Genomic DNA, 22,777 nt, shown 5'->3' on the forward strand with positions numbered 1-22,777 from the left:
TAAAAATCAGCTTGTTTTAAATGGAAGTACAGACTTTCTAGTAACGGTTATGTGTTACTTTCTAAGTCGTACCTAACTGTTGTAGGAATCAGCATGCAAAGTTTGAAATAGATAGGACAATTCTAACCTGTTTAAATGAATGAAGGGAGCTAACTGTAACGGACGTACGGACGGACCGACCCTAATTATAGAAAACTTCACTTTTAAAAAGAAAAAATTAAATTCCTTAAAACAATTGAAAAATAGCTTATAACCACCACAAGACCAGTAGATATATTCCCTGAGAGTAGAATTCAATCGGTTCATTGGTTACCGAGATCTTATGGGACGGACGGACAGACAAACAGACAGCAAGCTACTTTGTATTATATATAATCTATAGATTAACACCCAGGTATCTAAGGAACAAAACAATAACCGATTAATGTATGAATATCCCCAATACTGATACATTAAATTATATTACAAAATTAATTGTCTGTAGATGAAAATTTGTGCTTGAAAAGTTTTGACACTCAACTTAATGAACCAACCAATAAAAAATCAATCAAATTGCCTAAAGTTGTTATGCAAACGAATATAAAAACGTTATTATAAAACTTTGAAGTTTGGGGACTAGTGTAATAAACAGCCTAATGTCCCCTCCCTTCCTAAATAAAATTGCTGACGTTAAACATGAATACCATGTAACTACATAATTTAAAAACAAAAATTACCAATAGTTAGAGACTACTTGCTAATTCCAATTTCGATTAATTATAAGAACACCAAGTTTTTTTGCATATTAAATTTACCTTTTCGCAGTGAGGGAGGGGACATTGTGCTGTTTATAACATGTTTTAACTGCTAATTTTAATCTACACAAGGGGTAATTTTGTGTATTATCATTGGGGATGTATATCAATTTATCAAACTTTGTCTTATCCCTTTAGATCCCTGATATTTGTAATAATCTATAGAAACGATTATTTAGTTACATTAAAATCTCGAACATAAAGAGGTTATATTTAGGCTTACCCCCCCCCCCCCCTCATCATTTGGTGCAATAAAACTTGAAAATATTCATTACTAACTTTAATTCAAAGTCTGAATAAATATTTTCTATATTTTGCGTCTTATATTTATATGTATTACATCTCACATTTTGACTTCAAAAGCGCGTTTAAAAGACGTTCCTAACAAACTTTTCGTGCACCACCCCTCAGAAAACGCGCTAAAAACCCCTACGGGGGCGCGGGGGGGTAAATGAAACCGGTACAGTCGATTATAATATGTCTTTGGGTAATCAAATATCGTATTTTTAGCCGGTGGCAACCGGTGAAAACATGTTTCCTCTTACTGTCTACTCAAATGTTGATTATAAAACAAACAAAAATAAACTAAAATCTTAACTTCAACTAGAATTATTTAGGACTAAGATCTTTAATTTGTGTTTTTTTCTTTTATATTGTCAAACTACATGTAGTGCATGACTCACCTGAAGTTATTTTGTCTAATTACGTTAATTCTAAGAGATTTTATAATACTTTTAAAATTGTTGGTGAAACACAAAATATATGCCTTTTTCTGTAAGAAAATTTTTGCATATCTTGACTTTCAGACTTTAGAAAGCTTACTTAAAAAGCGTATTTTTACGATTCCTTTGAAATCTGATGTACATTGGGTATGATAATACTCATAGAATGATTGAAACTTGATTTGGGGGTGGTGAATTGATGCCCCTTGTTGCCCCTATGTGGATTGTTTTGGACAGTTGATGTAGATTTGAGAATTTCATGATTTTGATTTTTACCGCTTTTCCGCAATTAAAAGATTTTTGAGTGCATGTTAAGTCAAAAATCTAAATTCTTCTGGTCCGAATATAACGGTATTGTCCAAACTTATTTGAAGCATGCGCGAAATAAGGCTTTTGGTTCATATCAGCAGTAAAGAAAAAAGCAAAAAATAAATTAGAGAAAATTTTTTTTTCTGCGTTTTAGTGTACAATAGCATGTTATAGTGTTATCATTCAGTAATCTTAAGAGTTAAATGATTTTCGCTAGCACAATATCTTTAACTAGCGGCTACGCCCCTAGAGGCCTCTAGTGGCACTTTAAATGTTTTTGTTTGTTAAAGTTAATTTTTTATGTACGATACCACCTTATTTGACGTTGAAGTCTCCCCTAAATTTCGATTTTTTTGTCATTTCTCTTGGGAGGGTGGTGGTACCCTCCCCCAAAATAGTTATAAACCTTCCCGGGACTTATGAGAAGCTACCCTGTTAAGGAGAACCCGATCGGTTCAGCGGTTAGCGAGATCCTTCGGTACACACAGACAGACACACAGACAAACAAACATCCTGTTACTTTAGTATAAGGATTACATTTTATATCTCTTAGAATAACTTTATTTAAAATCCAGGGATAAAGTGGACAATGGACTGAAAATTTTACTAATATCTAAAGTTATACAAACACGATTCCCCTTCAATGGCTCTAAACTTAGGGTCCTTCATTAAGTAAAGATTGGACCAAATAATAGCGGTGTCCAGTTTTCCAACAAAACAATTTGATTTGCCGAATGGATCATTTTGTTTATCATCATTGGGGATGAACAGTTCCTTGATGTTCATGGTTGAAATCATTTTTTTTGTAAAAGTAAATATGTTTATTCCTTGACCCCTGATGGAACATAATAGTCTGACTAAATTACCTTCAATAGGTCTCAATTATACCAGAAACTATGATAACATAATACCAGGAATCTTGAGGCATAAGACAATGGACGATAGTTTGATATTCATCCCCATTGATGATTAACAAAATTATCGGTTGTAAAGCTTGGACCTACCAATCAATATTTAATAAATTTATCCAAAGTTTTTGAGCAAACGAATAAGAAAAAACCTTGGGTACCAGTGCAATTTAGAGTGCAATGTCCTCTTCCCTCCCTGCATAATACACTAAAATACACGTTTGTACATATATGAACTACAATTTAGATTGTATTGATCAACAACTTTTATTTGATTTTATTATTTTTATATCTATAGTATCTTATAGAAAGTTTCAATATAAAGGAACAAATATTTATAAAAAAAATGTAATATTTTAGCTGAGATTGTGGGTATGGCCCAGCAGGCGATGACCGACAGCCAGTTTGGCCGTGTCAACAGGAAGGGAATGTTCAGGACTGTGTCTCAGCTCTACAAGGAACAGCTGGCCAAGCTTATGGTCACACTCAGGTATATATAAACTTAAGGACTGTGTCCCAGCTCTACAAGGAACAGCTGGCCAAGCTTATGGTCACACTCAGGTATACATACACTTTAGGACTGTTTCTCAGCTCTACATGGAACAGCTGGCCAAGCTTATGGTCACACTCAGGTATAGATACACTTCAGGACTGTGTCCCAGCTCCACAAGGAACAGCTGGCCAAGCTTATGGTCACACTCAGGTATACATACACTTTAGGACTGTTTCTCAGCTCTACATGGAACACCTGGCCAAGCTTATGGTCACACTCAGGTATAGATACACTTCAGAACTGTGTCCCAGCTCTACAAGGAACAGCTGGCCAAGCTTATGGTTATACTCAGGTATATATAAACTTAAGGACTGTGTCCCAGCTCTACAAGGAACAGCTGGCCAAGCTGTTGGTCACTCTCAGGTATACATACACAAATCTGAGTAAAAGAGTGAGTAAGTTACAGAATGCCAGAGAAATTCAAAGGATGACAACATCCAAAAGTAGCAAATCTAATAAATAGGGATGGACGGAAATTGTGTGTTAAAGAACAGATGTTCAGTGATCAGAATATGTGATTAGTAAACCGCATAAAACCAAGAACGTTATATAAAAAATAATTAAATACGTCTTTTGTTGAATGACCGACATACTGACGGACAAAGTTAATTATTTATTTTGCAAGGAGTAATCAGCAGTCTATCTGAAATAGCAGCCGAGAAAAAAAACATTTCAGCTTAGCTACTAAAAAAACCTATTTAATGAAATAATCATTTAAAACTAATATTATATACTTTTAGAAACACAAACCCCAACTTCGTGAGATGTATTATCCCCAATCACGAAAAGAAGGCTGGAAAAATCAACGCTCACTTGGTAAGATTTCATTCTTGTCATCATTTTAAAGTAAACTTATTTTTATTTTAAGGTTCCCAAGGTTTTATTTTTAAGGTACCCAAGGTTTTATAACCACATGATCTTCTTTGTTTGCACAAAAACTTTGGGTACTCTCATTGAATTTTTTGGTTTATTGGTTGTCCAAACTTTTAAACCTATAATTTTTTATTTACAGAAGGGAAAGTTTTGTTTATTATCATTGGACATTAACATTAATTCTTATAACTTAAGATCTCTTTATGAAATTCAACATTTTAACAGGTTTTGTGTTTTGTAGGTGCTTGACCAGTTGAAGTGCAACGGTGTGCTGGAGGGTATCCGTATCTGCAGGCAGGGTTTCCCCAACAGGGTTCCCTTCCAGGAGTTCAGGCAGAGATACGAGCTCCTCACTCCCAATGTTATCCCCAAGGGGTTCATGGACGGCAAGAAGGCCTGCGAGAAGATGTTGGATTGTCTGGAATTGGAGCCTGGATTCTACAGGTATAACTATTTATTGGACTCTAATTGGTTGTTTCCAAACAAGATGCGTCTAAACTTGCCAATATTATTTATCTACAGAAGGGGTAATTTAGATTATTATCATTGGGAATTTACACAAATCTCAGTTTTCCTCTAAAAATTACCTAGTCATAATTGACTTACCATAAGATTTTTCATTTCTGCTTATCTCATTGGACTCTCAATTAAACTGGCACTGGAAAGTTTTAACCACGTTACTTTGAGTACTTTTATTGAATTTTGATTGGTTGGTTTCAAACTAGCAATATCTAACCAATACTTTAAATTTTTAAGGTCCATCGAGTTACCCCTTAAAACACCACTTAAGTAAACAAAATATAAAACTGCTTTCAAATTTCAGGATTGGTCAGTCCAAGATCTTTTTCCGTGCCGGTATTCTGGCCCAGCTGGAGGAGGACAGAGACGTCAGGATCACAGACCTGGTCATCAAGTTCCAGGCATACTGCAGAGGTCTCCTGGCTAGGAGGTAGGCAATTATCCCCCACCGTTTGAAGAAGCGAAGCTATTCTATAATTATATTTGTCTGTCAGTCCGTAACGCAATGGAGAAACTGTGGTTTTCACGGCTGCTATGAAAAATAGGCGTCCGATTTTTTGTATGAAGATTCTCTATTTCACTGAGCTCTTAGTATATAATTTACTTGGTCCGTCAGTCTGCCAGCCGTTCGAGAAAAATAAAAACATTTCAACTTATATTTCTTCTCTATATTTAAATTTGTCTTCTTGTCTATCCTTGTTTTTTTGTGCTTTGCTACTTATGGATGTTGTCAGCCTTGTTTATGTATTTTTGTGTACAACGAACAGAATCCAGAGTATATTTTTATAAAGTCTACAATAACCTTTTGTCATTAAAAATCTTCTAATATGAAATAAGAGTTTATATCTATTACGAATACTTAAAGATTTCTTTTACCTTTACAAGTTTGAAGATTTATTCAACGAATACAATCATACAATAATTTTGATTCGGCCAAAGAAACCTAATTATAGGTTACATATTATTCCAAAAAAAATATGTATGTCAAAATATATTTACATTGACATGGATCTAATTTTATTACACAAATCCCTTGACAGGGATAGATAAACTAAAGAAAAAAATACAATTTTTAAGGAAAAAGGATGTTTAATGTTAATGATATTTTCCCATTTTGAATACTAAATATGAAATCTAGACAAAATTATATTCAATTGACTTATCCCTGCGGATTGATAAATATTTGACAATACATGAAATATTGTAACATGATCTTAAAACGATTATGAGATAATAAAATCTTTATTATTAATATTACCTCTACAACGCATAATAAAGATATCTTACTATTTTTCGGCTTAATAAAGTTTTATCTTAACATGGAAAACATGTTTTATGATTTTTCCCCCCGTTATTTTGCCTTAATCTTGCTATATTTTAGTCTTTTTTTATTAGACTAACGTCCCAAGCATCTATTAGCTTTGTATTTGAAAGGATAGAAAAGTAGCCTAAAACCATCCTAAGGAGTCAATCATAAACCAAACTGACACCTTTATGAAGCTGTTAATCGGTTCAGCAGTTTTCAAAATCCTAAGCTGCAGACAAAAACCTTGCTACTTTATTTAATAGGATTAACCTTAGAAATTGTGGTGCTTGCTTACATGTGAAGACCGGAGCACCGAAAACCCCCCCCCCCCGCTTAGTTTTGACAAAAATCAAAAATAAGGGGGGGGTAGTTTTTTAACCCCCCCCCCTTAATTTTGAAGAAAATCAAAAATAAGGGGGGGGGGGGTAGTTTTTTCACTGTAAAACACGCCAGAAAGTTGAGTGAGGTAAATCAAGTAAATCCAGTATACCAGAGGGGAAACCTTATTACAGGGATATTCATGTTTTGGGGCATAATTTCCCTATTTATTGACTGATTTTAGTAATTGATGTATCCCTGAAAAGAAAATAAGGAGGAGGGGAGGCCAGTAAAAGGTTTTAATTTTGCGCAAAATTAAACTCAACTTTCTGGCGTGTTGCACAGTGAAAAAACTACCCCCCCCCCCCTTATTTTTGATTTTCTTCAAAATTAAGGGGGGGGTTAAGTCTTTGCCTTGCTGAGCACTTTTCCTCCTTGCCGTTTTCCAGACATTTAAAAACTACCCCCCCTTATTTTTAATTTTTGGCAAAACTAAGCGGGGGGGGGGGGGGGGGTTTCGGTGCTCCAGTCTACCACATATAAGCAAGTACCGAAATTGTTTTGACTAATTAGGCAATTCAACTATTTTACATTATTAATTTTGTACCTTATGGTAATTAAACATTTTACCTAATAACAAATTAATGGTTTTAAAAACAACACAACTTTAACCCTAATTATATAAATAATGAATTTATAATTTGTTTAGGCAATTATATTCTTTTATATATAAATTTGACTATTTCTATACCAAAATAAGGAGTTTTTATATAAAGGCTAAAATTTAAATATGTTTGAATTTGACCATTTATGTATTATATGAAAATCAGATAGTTAGAATTTATTTTTTATTCAGATTAAACTAAATATCTAGAAACATTTAAAGGTCACTGCTTTTTTAAGTTCCTGAACTCTTAAAACGCCCCTATTGGATAAATTTAGCTACCACGTAGGGACAACCCGCCTAAAAGATAATTATGTTGTGTAATTACATTTAATTTAACATTTTTACACAAATTCCAGTACACGAGAAAACAATTTTGGATCATTTCCTACCCAGAGAGGAAGGCGACATTACACTTGCACCCAAAGTATGATTTGGTACTTTTCCAAAATTTTCAATAAATACATAAAAGAGGTAATTTTATCTATCATCATTTGGATATATGAATTCATCGTTCATTTTCTTATCCCTTAAGATCCCTTTTTCCTACCCAAAGTTGATGGTCAGAAACTAAGCTTACCTTTCTTTTGGAAAAGAAAACAATTCAATTCACTTTTGTCTTACTCTATAAGCTGAAAGAGTCCTAAAAATCATACGATACACCCATTCCTTCTGTCGTTTTAGATATCCTAAGTAACAAACAACCAACTACTTTTATTAGGATATAATAATTTATTACATATTTTAGTTTTTGAGTAGCGGCTTCATTACTAGCTTTATAAACATATAAAGAAAATGTTTCAAAACTAAACAAAATAGAATTTAAGGAAAGATTGATTTTATCCGCCATAGTTCTATCCCTGTATATCTAAGAATGGTACACTCCATACTAATTTGATAATAATCATTTACTTTTAATGTTGTCACTGGTGAGGATAGGTTCTGCCGAGGGCAAATCTTTGCAAAAATATCTTCATAATCCATCATTTTTTTATCATTAGTTCCATTTAGGATTCATAATATCTATTTTAATATTCGTGCAGATTAAACAATCTACTTTTGATTACTAAAAATAATAATAAAAGCCGAATAAATACAGAAACATAATTCATTTATTTAAGTTGAATTTTTTTGTTAAATATTGTTAGTAAATCACTAAATTTAAAGTGTACAAATCTGTTACGAAGGTCTTGTCGACCTGCATGGGTTTGTTTTATAGGATAACTAATTGTACAAATTGCACTTGGAATGTTTTTATTGTGTACTGTGTTTAGGTCTTCAAATTTAATTCTGCTATTGTTGAAGGGTAGGACCAAATTTTTATATTTTACAGTAGGCTCCATTTCTTACCACCAATGTTATTTCTGATACTAGCGGCTTCGCCCCTAGCCTCTAGGGAGTTTGCCCCATGAGGTAATTTTTAAAAAATCAATTTTTTTGGGGGGGGGTAACTTTCATTTTTAGGGGGGTTGGGGGTTATAAATAAGAAAATAGCTTAAAACCACCTCAGGACAAATAGGTGTATACCCTGTAGAGTAGAATCCGATCGGTTCAGTGGTTACCGAGATCTTAAGGGACAGACGGACGGACGGACAGACAGACAGACATCGTTCTACTTTGTATTATAGATAATTTTAAGCCCTTGAAGTAAGCCAGCATACAGTGCGGCAAAGACAGAATTCAAGTATAGTTTTTAGCCAGTTTTGGTTTTGTGGCCCTGGCAAAAATTTCAAAATATGCTAATAAATCTCTTTCATAATAAGAACTTTAAATTTTTCTAGAAGGCTTAAAAGTTAGCCCTAAGAAACGTTATTTCTTAGTATTTGTACCAAAATTAAGTTTTTTCTTAAAGTGATTTTTAACCCTTAAAGCATGATGATTTTTATTACTTATTTTTGCTATGTATACTTTCCTTCTTTTCATAAATTTACTTTGTAATTTTTACATATATTTAAGATAACAAACATACACACTTGTAAATCCTGATGTTCAAAAAGCATACAATTTAATTTTTATACACTTTTGTATAGCACAATACATATTTTCATGGGGGGTAATGTACAGAATATGATTTTCAACAGAGAAACTGGGATTGGTCATTAAATGCTTAATTTGTCTCCATTTATAAAATCAAATGCTGCATTTTGCTGCAAATTTGGGGTAAAGCTTTGAGTTACATCCGAGCATATTTAAGTCAAGAAAATGAGACTACTGTTAGTAAAGAAATTGAGGGAAAATTAATTTAACGTCCATTTGCATATCCCTGTATGCCTGGCTTGTTAGACAAAGGAATGAGCGTGTATGAGGTTTGTATTGTAACCTCACGGATATAGGAATATGGATATTTATCAGGGAGGAAGGGGATATAGGACTGTAAATTATGCTAGTACCTCAAGTTTTATAAATACGATATCACATTCGTTGGCTTACAAACTTTCAAGCTTTTGATTAATTTCATTGGATAGTGAATAATTTTAACAGAAGAGAAACTTTTGTTTATTATTATTGGGCATTTACATTAATTTATCGTCCATTGTCTTGTCCATTAAGATCCCTGAATTTTTAAAAGAATAATTGATTAATGGAAATTTATTTACAAAGGATTTCTAAAGTAATCCTCTTTTTATGCATAATCTTAAGGGATAAGACAATTAAGATTAATTAATATACAGCCAAAATGATGACAAACAAAATTACCATCTTGAAATTATTAAAAATTTTAAGGATTGAACAATCCCTTTCTCTGCATATTCAAATGCAATACAAAATACTGGCAAGCCATTTTAAAATTCGGGTTCTAAAACAAATGGTATCTTATAGCATCACAACTGACTATACTGGTTGAATAGTAAGGTATAGTAATGTGATTCTGATAGAATTGTTGTACCATCTTTAAACTGCCACCCAGAAGGAACAGGACATTTTTACAGGGTGTATTATTTTTTAGGAAATATTATTTGTAATAGATAAAAAAAGATACATATTTAAACCCGAACCATAAACTAACTTAGTTTTGATGCTTTTTTTTAAATAGTTTTTGTTAAGTAAAGGTTAGATATATCTTACATTTATAGAGTTAAAAACCCACCCCAACGAAAAAAAGACTCATTTCCAAAAGTAAATTTTTCAATCCGTACCAAATTGCATATTAACCCCTGTAGCTGCAATATAATAGAATTTCGGTAGCTCACACATGCAAAAGAAAAAATATTAAACAAAAAAAGAGTTGGTCAAAAGATGCACCAAAGCCCATCTCTGATGTTTTTAATATTGTTGATTTAATTACATGTCAGTTGGGACTATCTAATATCGCATGGGTGCTCTTCATGGTGTAAGGAATTAGAAAATGGCTATTTTAAAAGCGAAGCTACTCCGTAAATAGGTTTTTTTTCTTTGGTACGACACTCTGTCTTGGTAACGAACGTATTTTTAAAGTTTTTACGAGGTTTCTTAAAAAGTATGGAAATATACATGATTTATATCATATTTATTATCAAAAAAATACTATTTTTATTTTTTCACTTATTTTCTATCCCTGTATCTCTGAAAGTATTGCATGGGTGCCCATTGGCCAGGGTTAGGTTCGAAAGAGTTGTATCCAGGGAGGGAGTTGACATTAGGCTGTAAAATACATTGATACTCAAATTTTAAAAACATTCGTTGGCTGAAAATCCTCTACTAAAGAAATCAAAACTAGCAGGTTTCCATTATTTTTCAATGAATAATTTTATTTACGGAAAGGTCTTATTATTGGAGATGTACATAAATTTATCTTTGATTTTCTTATACACTTAGATACCTGCTTCTTACAACATGAAAAATGTTTTACCAGTAACACCGTCTACAAAAATTATATGGGAATAAATCATATTTAAACATATAAAACAAAAATCATTGTATGCTAGAAATTCCTTTTTAATTTTACATGTCCAATTGAACATCTAGGGTGATAAATCTATTAGAATAGCCTAAGTTTCTGCTGTGATTCCATAGATTTTGACAGTTTTAGTATTAATCTTTAATCATTTTCCTATGCAGTGAAATAATGATGTATATCATTAAAGCTGAAAGGTTTACTAAATTTGGTATTCCAGTAAAGGGTAGGCTTTGGGTAAAGTTAATGTTGCTAAAATTATCTGTTTCAAATGTTTTATATTTGAAGAAAAAGTGCCTTTAGACATATGACTGTAAATTACACTGGTACCCAAAGTTTTAAATTCTTTTATCTTATTCATAGGCTCAAAAACTTGTAAGCACTTCCATTAACTTGTGACTGGTCAGTTACAAACTAGAAGTGTCCCAACTTTTCCACCATTAATTAAATCTTCAGAAGGGATAATTTTGTTTATCACCATTGGGTATGAACATCTATTTATCGTTAATTTTCTTATCATTTGTAGTTTGAATTGTTTTTCCTAAAGCAACTTCATGTTCTTGGTTAATTTTGATTTATAATAAATATTAGTTATGATGCATTTAAATAAGATATTTAAATGTCTGATTGGAAAAGCATAAATAACAAGAACAATCACAATGAGAAGTACCGCAGAAGTTCACATATTTCATTCCATACTTTTTTTTCTGGCCTAATATGTATATAAGCTTTATTAGTTATATATCAATAGTTTTTGATATTTATTTTTAAAAAAAAACTGTTTTATTCACCTGAAACCCTAAAAAGTTTTTTGTCTAAAGCTAAAGATCTCGGATACTGCTGTTCTGAATTGAAAGTACTATTCAGGGCAGCTTTAAATTGACTTTGTTTGGTTTTAGTCTTTTTTCATGACCTCTTTCGCCCTCCCCTAGAAGCTAGAGGCGTAGCAACTAGTTAAGTCAAATAGTAGCTGAAATTTTTTTAAAAGTCTCGCCTTATATAACCTTGAAGAAATGAGACACCTCTGTAATTCTAGAATCATACATCATGGAATACAAATAACTTACCAACTATTCAATTGTCTGTATTTTCTTCAATTAAAATACATTTCATTAGCAGTGTTCTTTTTCAAGAGAAGGTAAAACTTGAAAATATTGTCCTTTGAGATGACAATGAAATATAACTGGAATATGGATAATTATAAAAAGTTTATTTGATTTTTGAAGAAAAAAATGATACCTAGATTAGATACTTACATGAAATAAAATCTATCTCAGGATTTTAAAATGACCAAGCTAATATTGCTTGATTCCTTCTACAAGATAATACTGAAGAAGGCTAATTTATGTAACTAAAATATATTTGTTATCAAATGTATACCTATAGTTTATTTTCTTAAGCGTAGATTAAAACATTCGTATATAACCCATTCTTTACTTTTTATAATTAACCATGTTTTTAAAGAAAATTGGCTATATACCTAGTTCAAGGCTCAAAAAAGGAAGATATATATATTTTTTTCACTGCAGCTTTATTCGACCACCAATAAAAATGGTTAGCTAATGATGATATGAATCTGAACATATCATAAACATCAACTACTCAGCTAACTAGAGGAATATTTAACCCCTTCATTTTTTTATTCTCATTCATGCCTTTTCAACTTTTAGTTACATACAAAATTTGTCCTTGTAAAAAATCATTGAAGTAATACCTAAAATTTTAATACTTGCCTTTTGAAGTTTTAGGGATCTTAAGGGTTGATGATAAACGAGATTAACACTTCAGTGTGTTTAAATTAGTGGTTGAAAAGTTTCAACACTAGTATCTAGTTTGAACCAAAAAATCTAAATTAGTACCCAAAGTTTTTGACCAGCTAACGAATAAGAAAGCTGGTTAAAAAACTTTAGGCACAAAATAAGTTTTATGCTTATTTTATTTTATTTCTTTTCCTCTCATTTTACTAAAACAAATTTCTGTTCTGTAGTACAATTATTTAAAGAATCCTTCACCCTATTCTAGCTTTTAATAAATGACTCGTTATTGAGAATTGATTAGAGCTACAATGAGTTTTTAATTCTTATTTATTTTGGTGTGTGTGAACTGATTTCAAGATAAAAGAACCTTCAATATATTTTGATCTGATTTTGCTCAAATGTCTGGCCTACAGTGATCAATCTAAGTTGGGTTCTAAAACTGATCAAAGCCCTAGTGTTACAGTTAATTATATACCTAAAATGTCCTGATTATTTACTGTGATTGTACACTTAAAACTGGACATAATTACCAGCCTGTAATATAAAATCTATCATTTTTATATTTGCCAATATGACTGTTAAAAGTAATTCTATCAAATCATGACAAAATAATAGCATATGGAAATTAATAGAAAAAAATTTGTCCATCCGAAAAAAATGCGCTAAAAAATCTGTACCTTCCTTATTTTTTGACAGAAATAAAATATATGAATTGTCTGTAATTTATTTGATGCATTTAATTTTATTAATTTTTCTATCTTCTTTGAATTAAAATTTTCTCTGTTTTTACTGTATGATTCTTCTGTTATTTTTATCTAGCACCTCTGAACACAATTGTTCTCTTTGTTAATATACCTATCCGTTTCTTCTTGATAGAATTTGCATTAAATTTTTGCAACTTATGCTAACTCATTTGCGAAAACATTACATTCAGCAAATTTTATACTTTTGATTTATAAATTATTAGAAATATTAATTTTGTTTCGGTTATTTAAACATGATATCGATTTTTGAAGGTCAAAAATGATCATTATTAGAGCAAATTGTATTTTTTTCTGAATATTATTTTATTCACATGCATTTTTTGTAAAAAAAAATACTCTTTGTGAAAGATTAATTTGTTGTCAAAGACACCCCAGCTTATAAATCGATGAATCTTACTTTTATATTTACATATATTATTATTTTAGAAACTACCAGAAAAAGGTTCAGCAATTGAACGCCATCCGGATCCTGCAGAGGAACTGCGCCGCCTACCTGAAGCTTCGAAACTGGCAGTGGTGGAGATTGTACACTAAAGTCAAGCCTCTCCTCCAGGTGGGTCTTGTTTTAAAAAATATTTTTTCACCACCACCCAATAAAAAGATTTGAAACTCCACCCCCCCCCCCCCCCAAAAAAAAAAATAAAAAAGTTTGGTGTCTCATAGTTTAAGACACTTGCCTAGTTTTTACAAATCAGGTAAAATTCCCCCCTTACCCCCCAATCCAAATTTTACATATAAATTTTGGATAAAATATTTTTTAAGGGGGAGTTAAATTTTACCCTTTTATAAGTAATATATTTTACTGTTTGTATTGAAAATATCCCTGTAATCTAAAAGTTTTGGGTAAAAATCATAATTGTCTATTAAACTTTACACCCATGTCAAAATCGTTTCTTCAAAATTAATTTTAATTTTCTTTTAAATTTTCAATTCATTTTAAAATATAAAATGTGTCTTATCTTTTTTTAGCTTAAAATTTTCCTTTTTAAAAATGTAAATATTCGTAAAATGTTTATATGTTTGGTGTTTGAAAAGTAATATTCATGTTTTAATTGCCTTTATTTGATGGTCATGAAGTGTTTTTTTAAGCAGGCATACATATCACATATATACACACACCACAGTGGTTTAAATGGTGCAAATCATGTATAAAAATTTTTGCATTAATATTAAACATTCAAGTAAAAACCTGGAGGGGGCAAGAGTTATATTTATATTGTCTACTTGCTTTAATTGGAAACGTAAAATCATTTCTAGTTGAGAATATAGACTTATGAAATTTTTATTGAAGATTCCTGTAACCAGTGGAAATCTAGTCTATACATTGTGTCTTTTCTGTGGTTCATGCTTCAAAAGTAAAACTACTTATTTTTTTAAAGTCTAGTGATCCGACCATGTTGTTTTATGCTTTCTTACTTGTGAATGTTGTTATTCTTGTTTTTAAATATGTCCACAAAATGGCATAAAACTGCCACAGTGCACATAGGACTCCAAACACTTTTATACAACACTCCTTGTTTTTGGGGATGTGTGTATTCTACGAAGTTAGATTAAAAATAGCAAGCCCGTAAAAAATTAAACTTAACAGTTTTATGAAAATTCAAGCGGTTATACTCCCCCAGAGGCCTTTAGAGGAACTTGTCGCCCCTCCAATTTCAATTCTAGTTTTGAAAGTCTTAAAGTTTTTATTCTTCTCAGGGGCTTCTTTTCTTGGGGTAGTATCCTCCCCTTAACTAGTTATAAACCTGGACCAATAGGAAGCTACAAAGGAGAACTATGTCGGTCCAGGGGTAGGCGAGATCTTAAGCTACAGACAGACACCTTGTTACTCTTATAAGGATTCCGATGACTAAGAACTGTAATATTTTCTTATTTTGTCCCATAAGTTTTCCAGTCTAAAAAAAATGCTTTGATAAACCCACACCCCCACGTTTATGTATAGACAATCAGGGACAACTCCCCCCTCCCCAATTCCCTCCTTAAAAATAGTATGAGACGTTTTGTGGGGTGTGTTTTGAATGCGAAAACTTGGTGTTATGTTAATTTATGCCTTCAAGTTATGATAAAATTATACATATAATATACAACTGTCTCTTTCTCCAGATTTCAGTCCTGCTTTATAGTCTTGACTAGTTGCTTCGCCCATAGCTTCTGGGGGTAAGGGCGGATAATTTCAAAAATAGCCTAAAACTGTCCCAATACTTAAATCTAAAAAATAAAGTACCTAGCCTAAAATCAACCAAGAATAATTTTTTAGCTTCCTTAAGGTTGAGTAAAGAACTCGATTGGTTAAGCTTCAGAAAAAAAACCTTACTACTGTAGATAATAGAATACTAGCGGATACGCCCCTAGAATTTAGGGGCACTGAAGGTGGGAGGGGGAAGAAACCCTTCTAAAAAATAATTAAAAACCTTCTTTGGGCCTATAAGAAGCTCCATTGTAAAGAAGAACCATATCAATTTTGTGGTTAGCGAGATCCTTTGCTACAGACAAAAAAGCTTACTACCTACTTTATGTAAAAAGATGTAAAATATATGTTATCACGAAAGACACAAAGACAGATATAAAGAATTTACGAAAAGCTTAGCTCACCAATTAAAACTACAAAAGTTTAAAATTTAATTACATGAGATGATATTAGTTTCTGCGCCTAAAGATCATACACACAGACACATACATAACCACTCAAAACCATTACTTCTAATAATTTTTACTCACCTTAAATTGTGTGTGTGTGTTTGTAAGTGTGGAATTTAACCCTTTTTATGTCCCCACGCCCTAAATTCGCCATGATCCCCACCCCTCCCCTACCAAACCATTTTTTGCGACTATCTTGCAAAGTCAAAAAGGTCCTTGGTTTATCAAAACTTTTTTTTTTCAAAGATCATAAGATTTTTCCTTAATATTTTATTAAACTTAGTTGTAAATATATTGTCACAAGACACTGCCTTTGAAATATTTTTTAGATATGTATGTGACATAGGAATTTGAAATGTGGTGTTTTGGTTAGGGACCCTAAGCATCTATGACCTTGGGTAGCGCAAAAAAGCACTGGTATCACAGCACACACCACTGAAATCCCGCAGGGGTAAGGGGGCCGGAAAAAGGCTCAATTTTTGAATGCATATAGTGAGTTTGTAATATTAGATAATTTATCTTGCAAACAGTAAAACATAATCATTACAGTTAGAGATATTATAGGTATCTGAAGAAAAGCTAATTTGATTTCACCTTTTCTCAAAAGTGAAACAAGCCCTATAAAAGTTGCAGTTGTTAATTAAAAGGTCATGCATTAATAAGATATTATTATACATAAATTTATGGCATAATTGTTGTTTTTTTTGAAGAAAACTTCATTATTCGCCATTTACTGTTCCCTTTATTCATGGGCAAAACCCGGATTTCTCGGTCCGTCCGTCCGTCCGCAAAAACCAAGCAACCAATTCTCCAACTTATAAATTGTTTTTACACGCTTTTTCTATGATTAAAACCACCCCCACACTCCCTCTCCCCTAATTTTGCACCTACCCTTAAAAAAGCTTTTTTTCTTTTCTTTTATATGTTCATACCTACAAATAAGTTACACGCAAGATAAATTTGGTGTTTTAAAAATGGTTCATTTTAATCATTAGAAAAATCATACAAAGGACATTTAGGTGCAAAAAAGTAGCTCAACAAAGATTCATAAAAGATATTGTCTGATATATTAAATATATCAAAATAAAACACCCTAATTTAAAATTTAAATCCTTTTAATTTTAAGGTTGGGTCTTGTGCAATATTTTTTTGCTAACATTTTTATTACATGGTGTCCTACAAGGTTCTGTTTTAAGAACTGGTATATTTTATAGAATTTTACTTATACAGTGTGTTATGTACTAAAGTACTGCTTTATTTAACCCACTTAACATTGACATAAGTTAATAATCAATATCTCATTTTCTTCATTGACGTGGGAATTTTTGTATCAGAAAAAAACATTTCATGGTTTTTAACAAATTATTCCGTAAAAACCGGTTTTTCCAAAGTGCCTAATTTTGTGTTTTTTCAGGTGACGAAGAATGACGAGAAGGTTATGCAGAAGGAGCAGGAGCTCAAGGAAATCACAGAGAAGCTCCAAACGTAAGTTTTTTTTGGTTTTAAATAGTGCAGCTACTCTAAATTAAAAGTCACACTCACAAGGTATTGTTTTAAGAGTACCTAGTGGGTGCGTCCCTATTATCTAGAGGCTCTATTTTGAAAGTGGTATAAAGCAAAAAAATAACCTTAAACCATCCCAAGGCTTTGATCTAAAAATATCCTAAAACCATCCCTTCTCTTAAAAGGAGAACTCAGTAGTTATTGAAATCTTAAACTTCTTACATAAATAGACCTTACTACTTTTATTTAAATAGGATAGGAGAACCTATATACAGTTAGGTAGACCTAACTTATTTATATAAAAAGTTGTCATAAAATTAATATGACTTAAACTTCTGCGTAATTTTTGCGTTCACTATAATGATATGTATTGCGTACGCGTATATGTGCGTAAATATACGAGTATGGGTGACTACGATGTCTTAAAGCAAATGTTTAACAAATTGCCTAAGCTGATAAAAATCAGAAGGGTTAGTAAATTGGCTCGAACCATGTCTAGCATAGAAAAAGGGGATATAGATATTTTAACAAGGACAATTATGTCCATAAGATCAAAAACAAGCTATAAAGGTTTAAAAAAAGATTTTAGTTTTTACTATGAATAATATTTTTTTGGGATAATCCTACAGATAGAACTTCATTAATTACAAATTATGAAATCCATCAAAAAATACAAACGATATTCGTATTTGAATCATTTTGTAGAATTAAGTTTTGGTTTAAATTTGTCTTATTGCCTTTACAATTTGTGGTTTGATGAAATATAAAAATTGGTTCTCTTTCGTTGTTGTTGGAACACTGGTTATGGAATGTGTGTGTGTGTATGTGTGTGTGTGTGTGTGTGTGTATATGTGTTGTGTATGAATTCTGTTCACGAAACTGTTTAATTAGATCAGTGGATACAGTTTGAAAGCCTACTATAAATTATCAGGAAGCCGAAGGAGGGAAGGCAAATGGAAGTTAAATTAATCTACATCCCTAGAAGTAGAATCTACCATGAATAATTTTGTTGTGTAATTCTGTCTTGGTGTCCCTAAAATATTATAAAGGGTCTTTGATTATATAAAAAATTAGGGGGGGGGGGTGGCTTGATTTTCGTTTGTTAATTGGTTATATTGGAAAGCCCCGCAGGTATAGGCCCTGCAGGGTTAAAGATACTCTCACCGGAAAAAAAACTAACCCCAACCCTCATATTCAGTTTATTTTTAAAAAAATAAGTGGTTGATGGTTGTTAGTGTTTGATAGTAACTTTGAGGAAAAGAACCCAATTATTTTACTATTGCAGTATTTTGACATTTTATTTTTATTTTGCAGTCAAGAGGAGAGCGTGAACGTACTGAACAAGCAGTACCAGCAAGTCCTAGAGGAGAAGAATGTTCTGGCCGAACGGCTGCAGGCGGAGATGGAGTTGTGCGGCGAGGCCGAGGAGATGCGCCAGAGGCTGACCGCCCGCAAGCAGGAGATGGAGGAGATCATCCATGATATGACACAGAGAATTGATGAGGAGGAAGGGAAGGTGATCAAGCTGGCTGAGGAAAAGAAGAAGTTGGGCCAGCATATCCAGGTATAGAAAGTGTTATTTATCGGATCGTATTTTAGACAGCTTTCCGCGGACATTAAAATGAATAATTATACCATTAAAACCAGTTTTTTTTATCCCCAGAGGGCCAAAGGCACTAGCTGAAAAAAAAACTGGTATTAATTTTATGATTTTTATTTTAATTTCATGGAAAAATGGGAGTAATACGATGCTATACATGATTTTCTCATTATTGCTGAAACACGGTTCGAATCCAGCGGATATTAATCGGTTTCGAAGCCACACAAGAAAAAGTGGGTATAGTCTCTTTCGTAACATCGCACCTTATGGGGCGATTCTTCGTATTTTTCACAGTAGCATTTCTCCTATTTCTAGCCCCTGCGGGGGCTCTAACCCTGCGGGGCCAATTACTTAACCCTGTGGGGCAATCACCTAACCCAATATAACCTAACCTAACCTAAAATAACCTATAAAAAGCCATTTTAAAAATACGACGAATCGTCCCTTATGGGGCGATGTTTCGAAAGGGACTATTCCCGAAAAAGTTTTATAAGCTAGGGAACTAAAGGGATAAGACAATGGACGATAAACTTATATACTAGCTTAATGATGAATGATCAACAAATTATACATTCTGTAGATCAAAATTATTGGCCGAAAAAAAAATTTAAAAGGATCTTTACATAAATAAACAAAATATAATTCTAAAGAAAGATATGAATACTAGTCATAAAAAATTGTATTCTCATCCAACCAGGGAGGGAGGGGACATTGGACTGTAAATTACACTGGTACCCAAAGTTTTATCACTTACCTAGTTATCTTATTCTTTAGCTAAGAAAACTTTGCTTTTTATTGAATTATGATATAATATTTTTATCATGAATATTATATTTTACTTCTCGATCACGATTATTTTTCGTTCTGGAACTTACTGAAGTTTTATTTTTTTTTTTGTATAAATTGGACATATTTTGAGAAGATATTATGTTGAATTAGTATTGACCTAATTTAAATGTACACTTTTTATGTTAAACGGCAAAATTTCTTTCTTTGTATTGCTTACTTCTGCTTTACAATGAACTTACACTTTTCATAAGAGAATATCTTGGATTAGTCCTTATTTAATATTGTTATAATAACTCTTTTAATTCATATGTTAACTTTTTATGTATATAGTTAAGACAAATAAAGAATCAAATAATAATGATAGTAGGTTCCAAAGTAGTAGAGTTAAAAATTTCCAACTAATCTAGAAAAGGGGTATTCTTGTTTATAATCATTGGTGATGTACATCGATTTATCGTATATTGTCTTATCTCTTAAGATCCCTGCATCCAACGATGATTTGAGTCCGTCTTGATATTAAGCTATTGTACAAATATTTGCCCATTATATCAAGGATAAAGGATTAAGAATTCGACAATAAAAAAAATCGGATCATATGAAGGAAATGAAGTCATCAGAAATCACGTACCTTCCTTACTGAGAATTTGTAAGAAAAAGGAAAGGAAACAGCCTTCCTATACCCAAGGAAGGTAATTTCTGTCCTTTTCAGAAATGACTTCATTTCCTTCATATGATACAAAAAAAAAAAGACTAATTTGTTATATTTTCCTTTCCCCTCATTTTCATCCCCTCAATGTTTACAACCCTCTGCACGCCACTTTTTCCAAAATGCAACTTTTTTTTACATATTTTAATTTATTCTAGATTTTATTTTTCACATAAAAATTTTAACAAAAAATTTCCATTTTTTCATGATATAGATGGAAGCTTGTCTTTTTAGTAAACTGCATATTTTGATTTTTTAAGCAGCCCAAGATTTTATATTGCCTTTTAATGGCAATAAAAAGCTTAATGCACACACTTAACTGCGCATATTTATTAGTAGCGATGCTTCTCTAACAATCTAAATGTAGGTACTTCAGTTTAATACGCCAAGAGAAAGAAAAAGAAATTACTAGGATTCCATAGACGATCTTAGACTTTTTAAATTACTTTATCCGTCATTTAATTATGGCTTTAAAAGAGAATTTTTTCGACTGTTATTAATGATAGATGCCTAAAACTTTTTAGGAATAATTTTATTTATTGATATAGGCTTTCAAATTACTTTTTTGAAGATTTTCACGCTAAATAAAAGTCTAGTTATTACCTAAGCATTGTTGAATATTTTTTTTGCTTCGCTACTTATAGATGTTTTTATCTTTATTTAGTGAATAATATTAAGAAAAAAATGAATGATTGCAAGGGTTGATATCTTTATACCAAGTGTCCAAATAAAATAAACATAGAGATGTTTCACCTTATAAAAATCTACCAATTCTTAGTATGTTATATCAACTAGCAGTGTCCAAACTTTTTATCCAATTATTTTACTCTACAAAAGGGTAATTTTATTTATAATCATTTGTTAGGTAATTTTTTTCGTCTATTGTTTCATTCATTATAACAGAATCTTTTCTATCGAAAAAACTTCTTTCGGGAAACCAAAGCTTTTAGAACCTCAACATTATCATTCAGTTTTAAGTGTAATTAATCTTTGCTAAAAACATTTTAGACAATATTTGCATAAAACATTAAACACTGTCGTGGTTACCCTGGGTTTTACAGTTTTCGCTGACTTTGTTAAAACCTAGTAAAATAAGATTAAAGGTTTACACCACTTGTCAAGAAACATTTTTTTTAATCTAATGAAAGATATAAATGCAATCTATGGATTATTAAACTTGTATACTTCGATTTTTTTTAATTTTCTGGCATTATGTGAATAGAAAAAAATTACCTAAGGAGGTCGGGGGGGTTTAGGTTAGGTTATATTAGGTACTGGGTAGCCCGGCAGGGTTAGGGCTCTCTGTAGGGGTTAGGAATAGGGTAAAAACTTCCCCATCGTCCTTTTTTGATTTATGTGAAAATAAGAGGTGCTCAATAAGAACTTTGTGTGAAAGCAACAATTTATTTTTACAAATTTTGAAAATCAATGTACAATTTATTTTGTGTTCAGGACCTAGAGGAACAGCTGGAGGAGGAAGAGGCCGCCCGCCAGAAGCTCCAGATTGAGAAGGTGCAAGCAGAGGCCAAGATCAAGCAGTACGAGGAACAGCTGGTTGCCAGCGATGACTCCAAGTATGATAAAACCTGCTTTATTGAAACATACACGGGGTCGCAACCTCAAGTCCTGAATCAAAAGCCAATAGAATTTTTGTTTTTTTTTACAAGTAGATCTGAAATGTTTATTAAAAACTTTAATTCGACCATTCCACTTTTCAATCTACTAGGGGCTTCGCCTTTTCATCCGGACACACCCGACTGATATTTCAACTTTCAATCATTTGTTTAAGTTTAGATTCTTAATAAAGTTATCTTCATATTATGCACTTTTTCTGCAGAAAGGCATAAAGTTTTACGCCAATTAAAAAAAAAAGTTTATGCTTTCTTGACATATGCATGGCCCTTAGGACCTCCAAAATATTTGTCTGTTTGGAAGTCACAATTGGGGTGTTACAAGGATCCCTTCTTGGACCCATGATAATTGACGTATTTATATTATTAATTTACTATAGGGAGAAGTATGCCAAGGATAAGAAGGTTATGGAGGAGAAATTGAGTGACGTCATGGCTACACTCGCTGAAGAAGAAGAAAAGGCCAAGCATCTCGTCAAATTGAAGGTAATATATAGCAAAATTTAATTTAGAATATAAAAGGGGGGATTGACCCTGGGCGGGGGTAATT

The 22,777-nt window shown here is 32.1% G+C and overlaps 1 protein-coding gene across 7 annotated transcripts in view; it reads left to right on the plus strand.

The window, feature by feature from the left end:
* Positions 1-22,777, plus strand: part of zip (myosin heavy chain 10) — a 206,062-nt gene that overhangs the window by 168,272 nt on the left and 15,013 nt on the right. For all 7 annotated transcript variants that reach the window (XM_080170331.1, XM_080170330.1, XM_080170327.1 and 4 more), the window contains 9 exons: positions 3,094-3,223; positions 4,027-4,102; positions 4,401-4,603; positions 4,983-5,108; positions 13,788-13,914; positions 17,413-17,483; positions 18,816-19,065; positions 22,049-22,170; positions 22,608-22,713. In XM_080170331.1, coding sequence (XP_080026457.1) covers positions 3,094-3,223; positions 4,027-4,102; positions 4,401-4,603; positions 4,983-5,108; positions 13,788-13,914; positions 17,413-17,483; positions 18,816-19,065; positions 22,049-22,170; positions 22,608-22,713 — 1,211 coding nt within the window. The remainder of the gene's footprint in view (positions 1-3,093; positions 3,224-4,026; positions 4,103-4,400; positions 4,604-4,982; positions 5,109-13,787; positions 13,915-17,412; positions 17,484-18,815; positions 19,066-22,048; positions 22,171-22,607; positions 22,714-22,777) is intronic.

Source organism: Acartia tonsa, chromosome 8 (genome assembly GCF_053477335.1).
Source record: "Acartia tonsa isolate MP-2025a chromosome 8, ASM5347733v1, whole genome shotgun sequence".
NCBI classification, from domain to species: Eukaryota; Metazoa; Arthropoda; class Copepoda; order Calanoida; family Acartiidae; genus Acartia; species Acartia tonsa.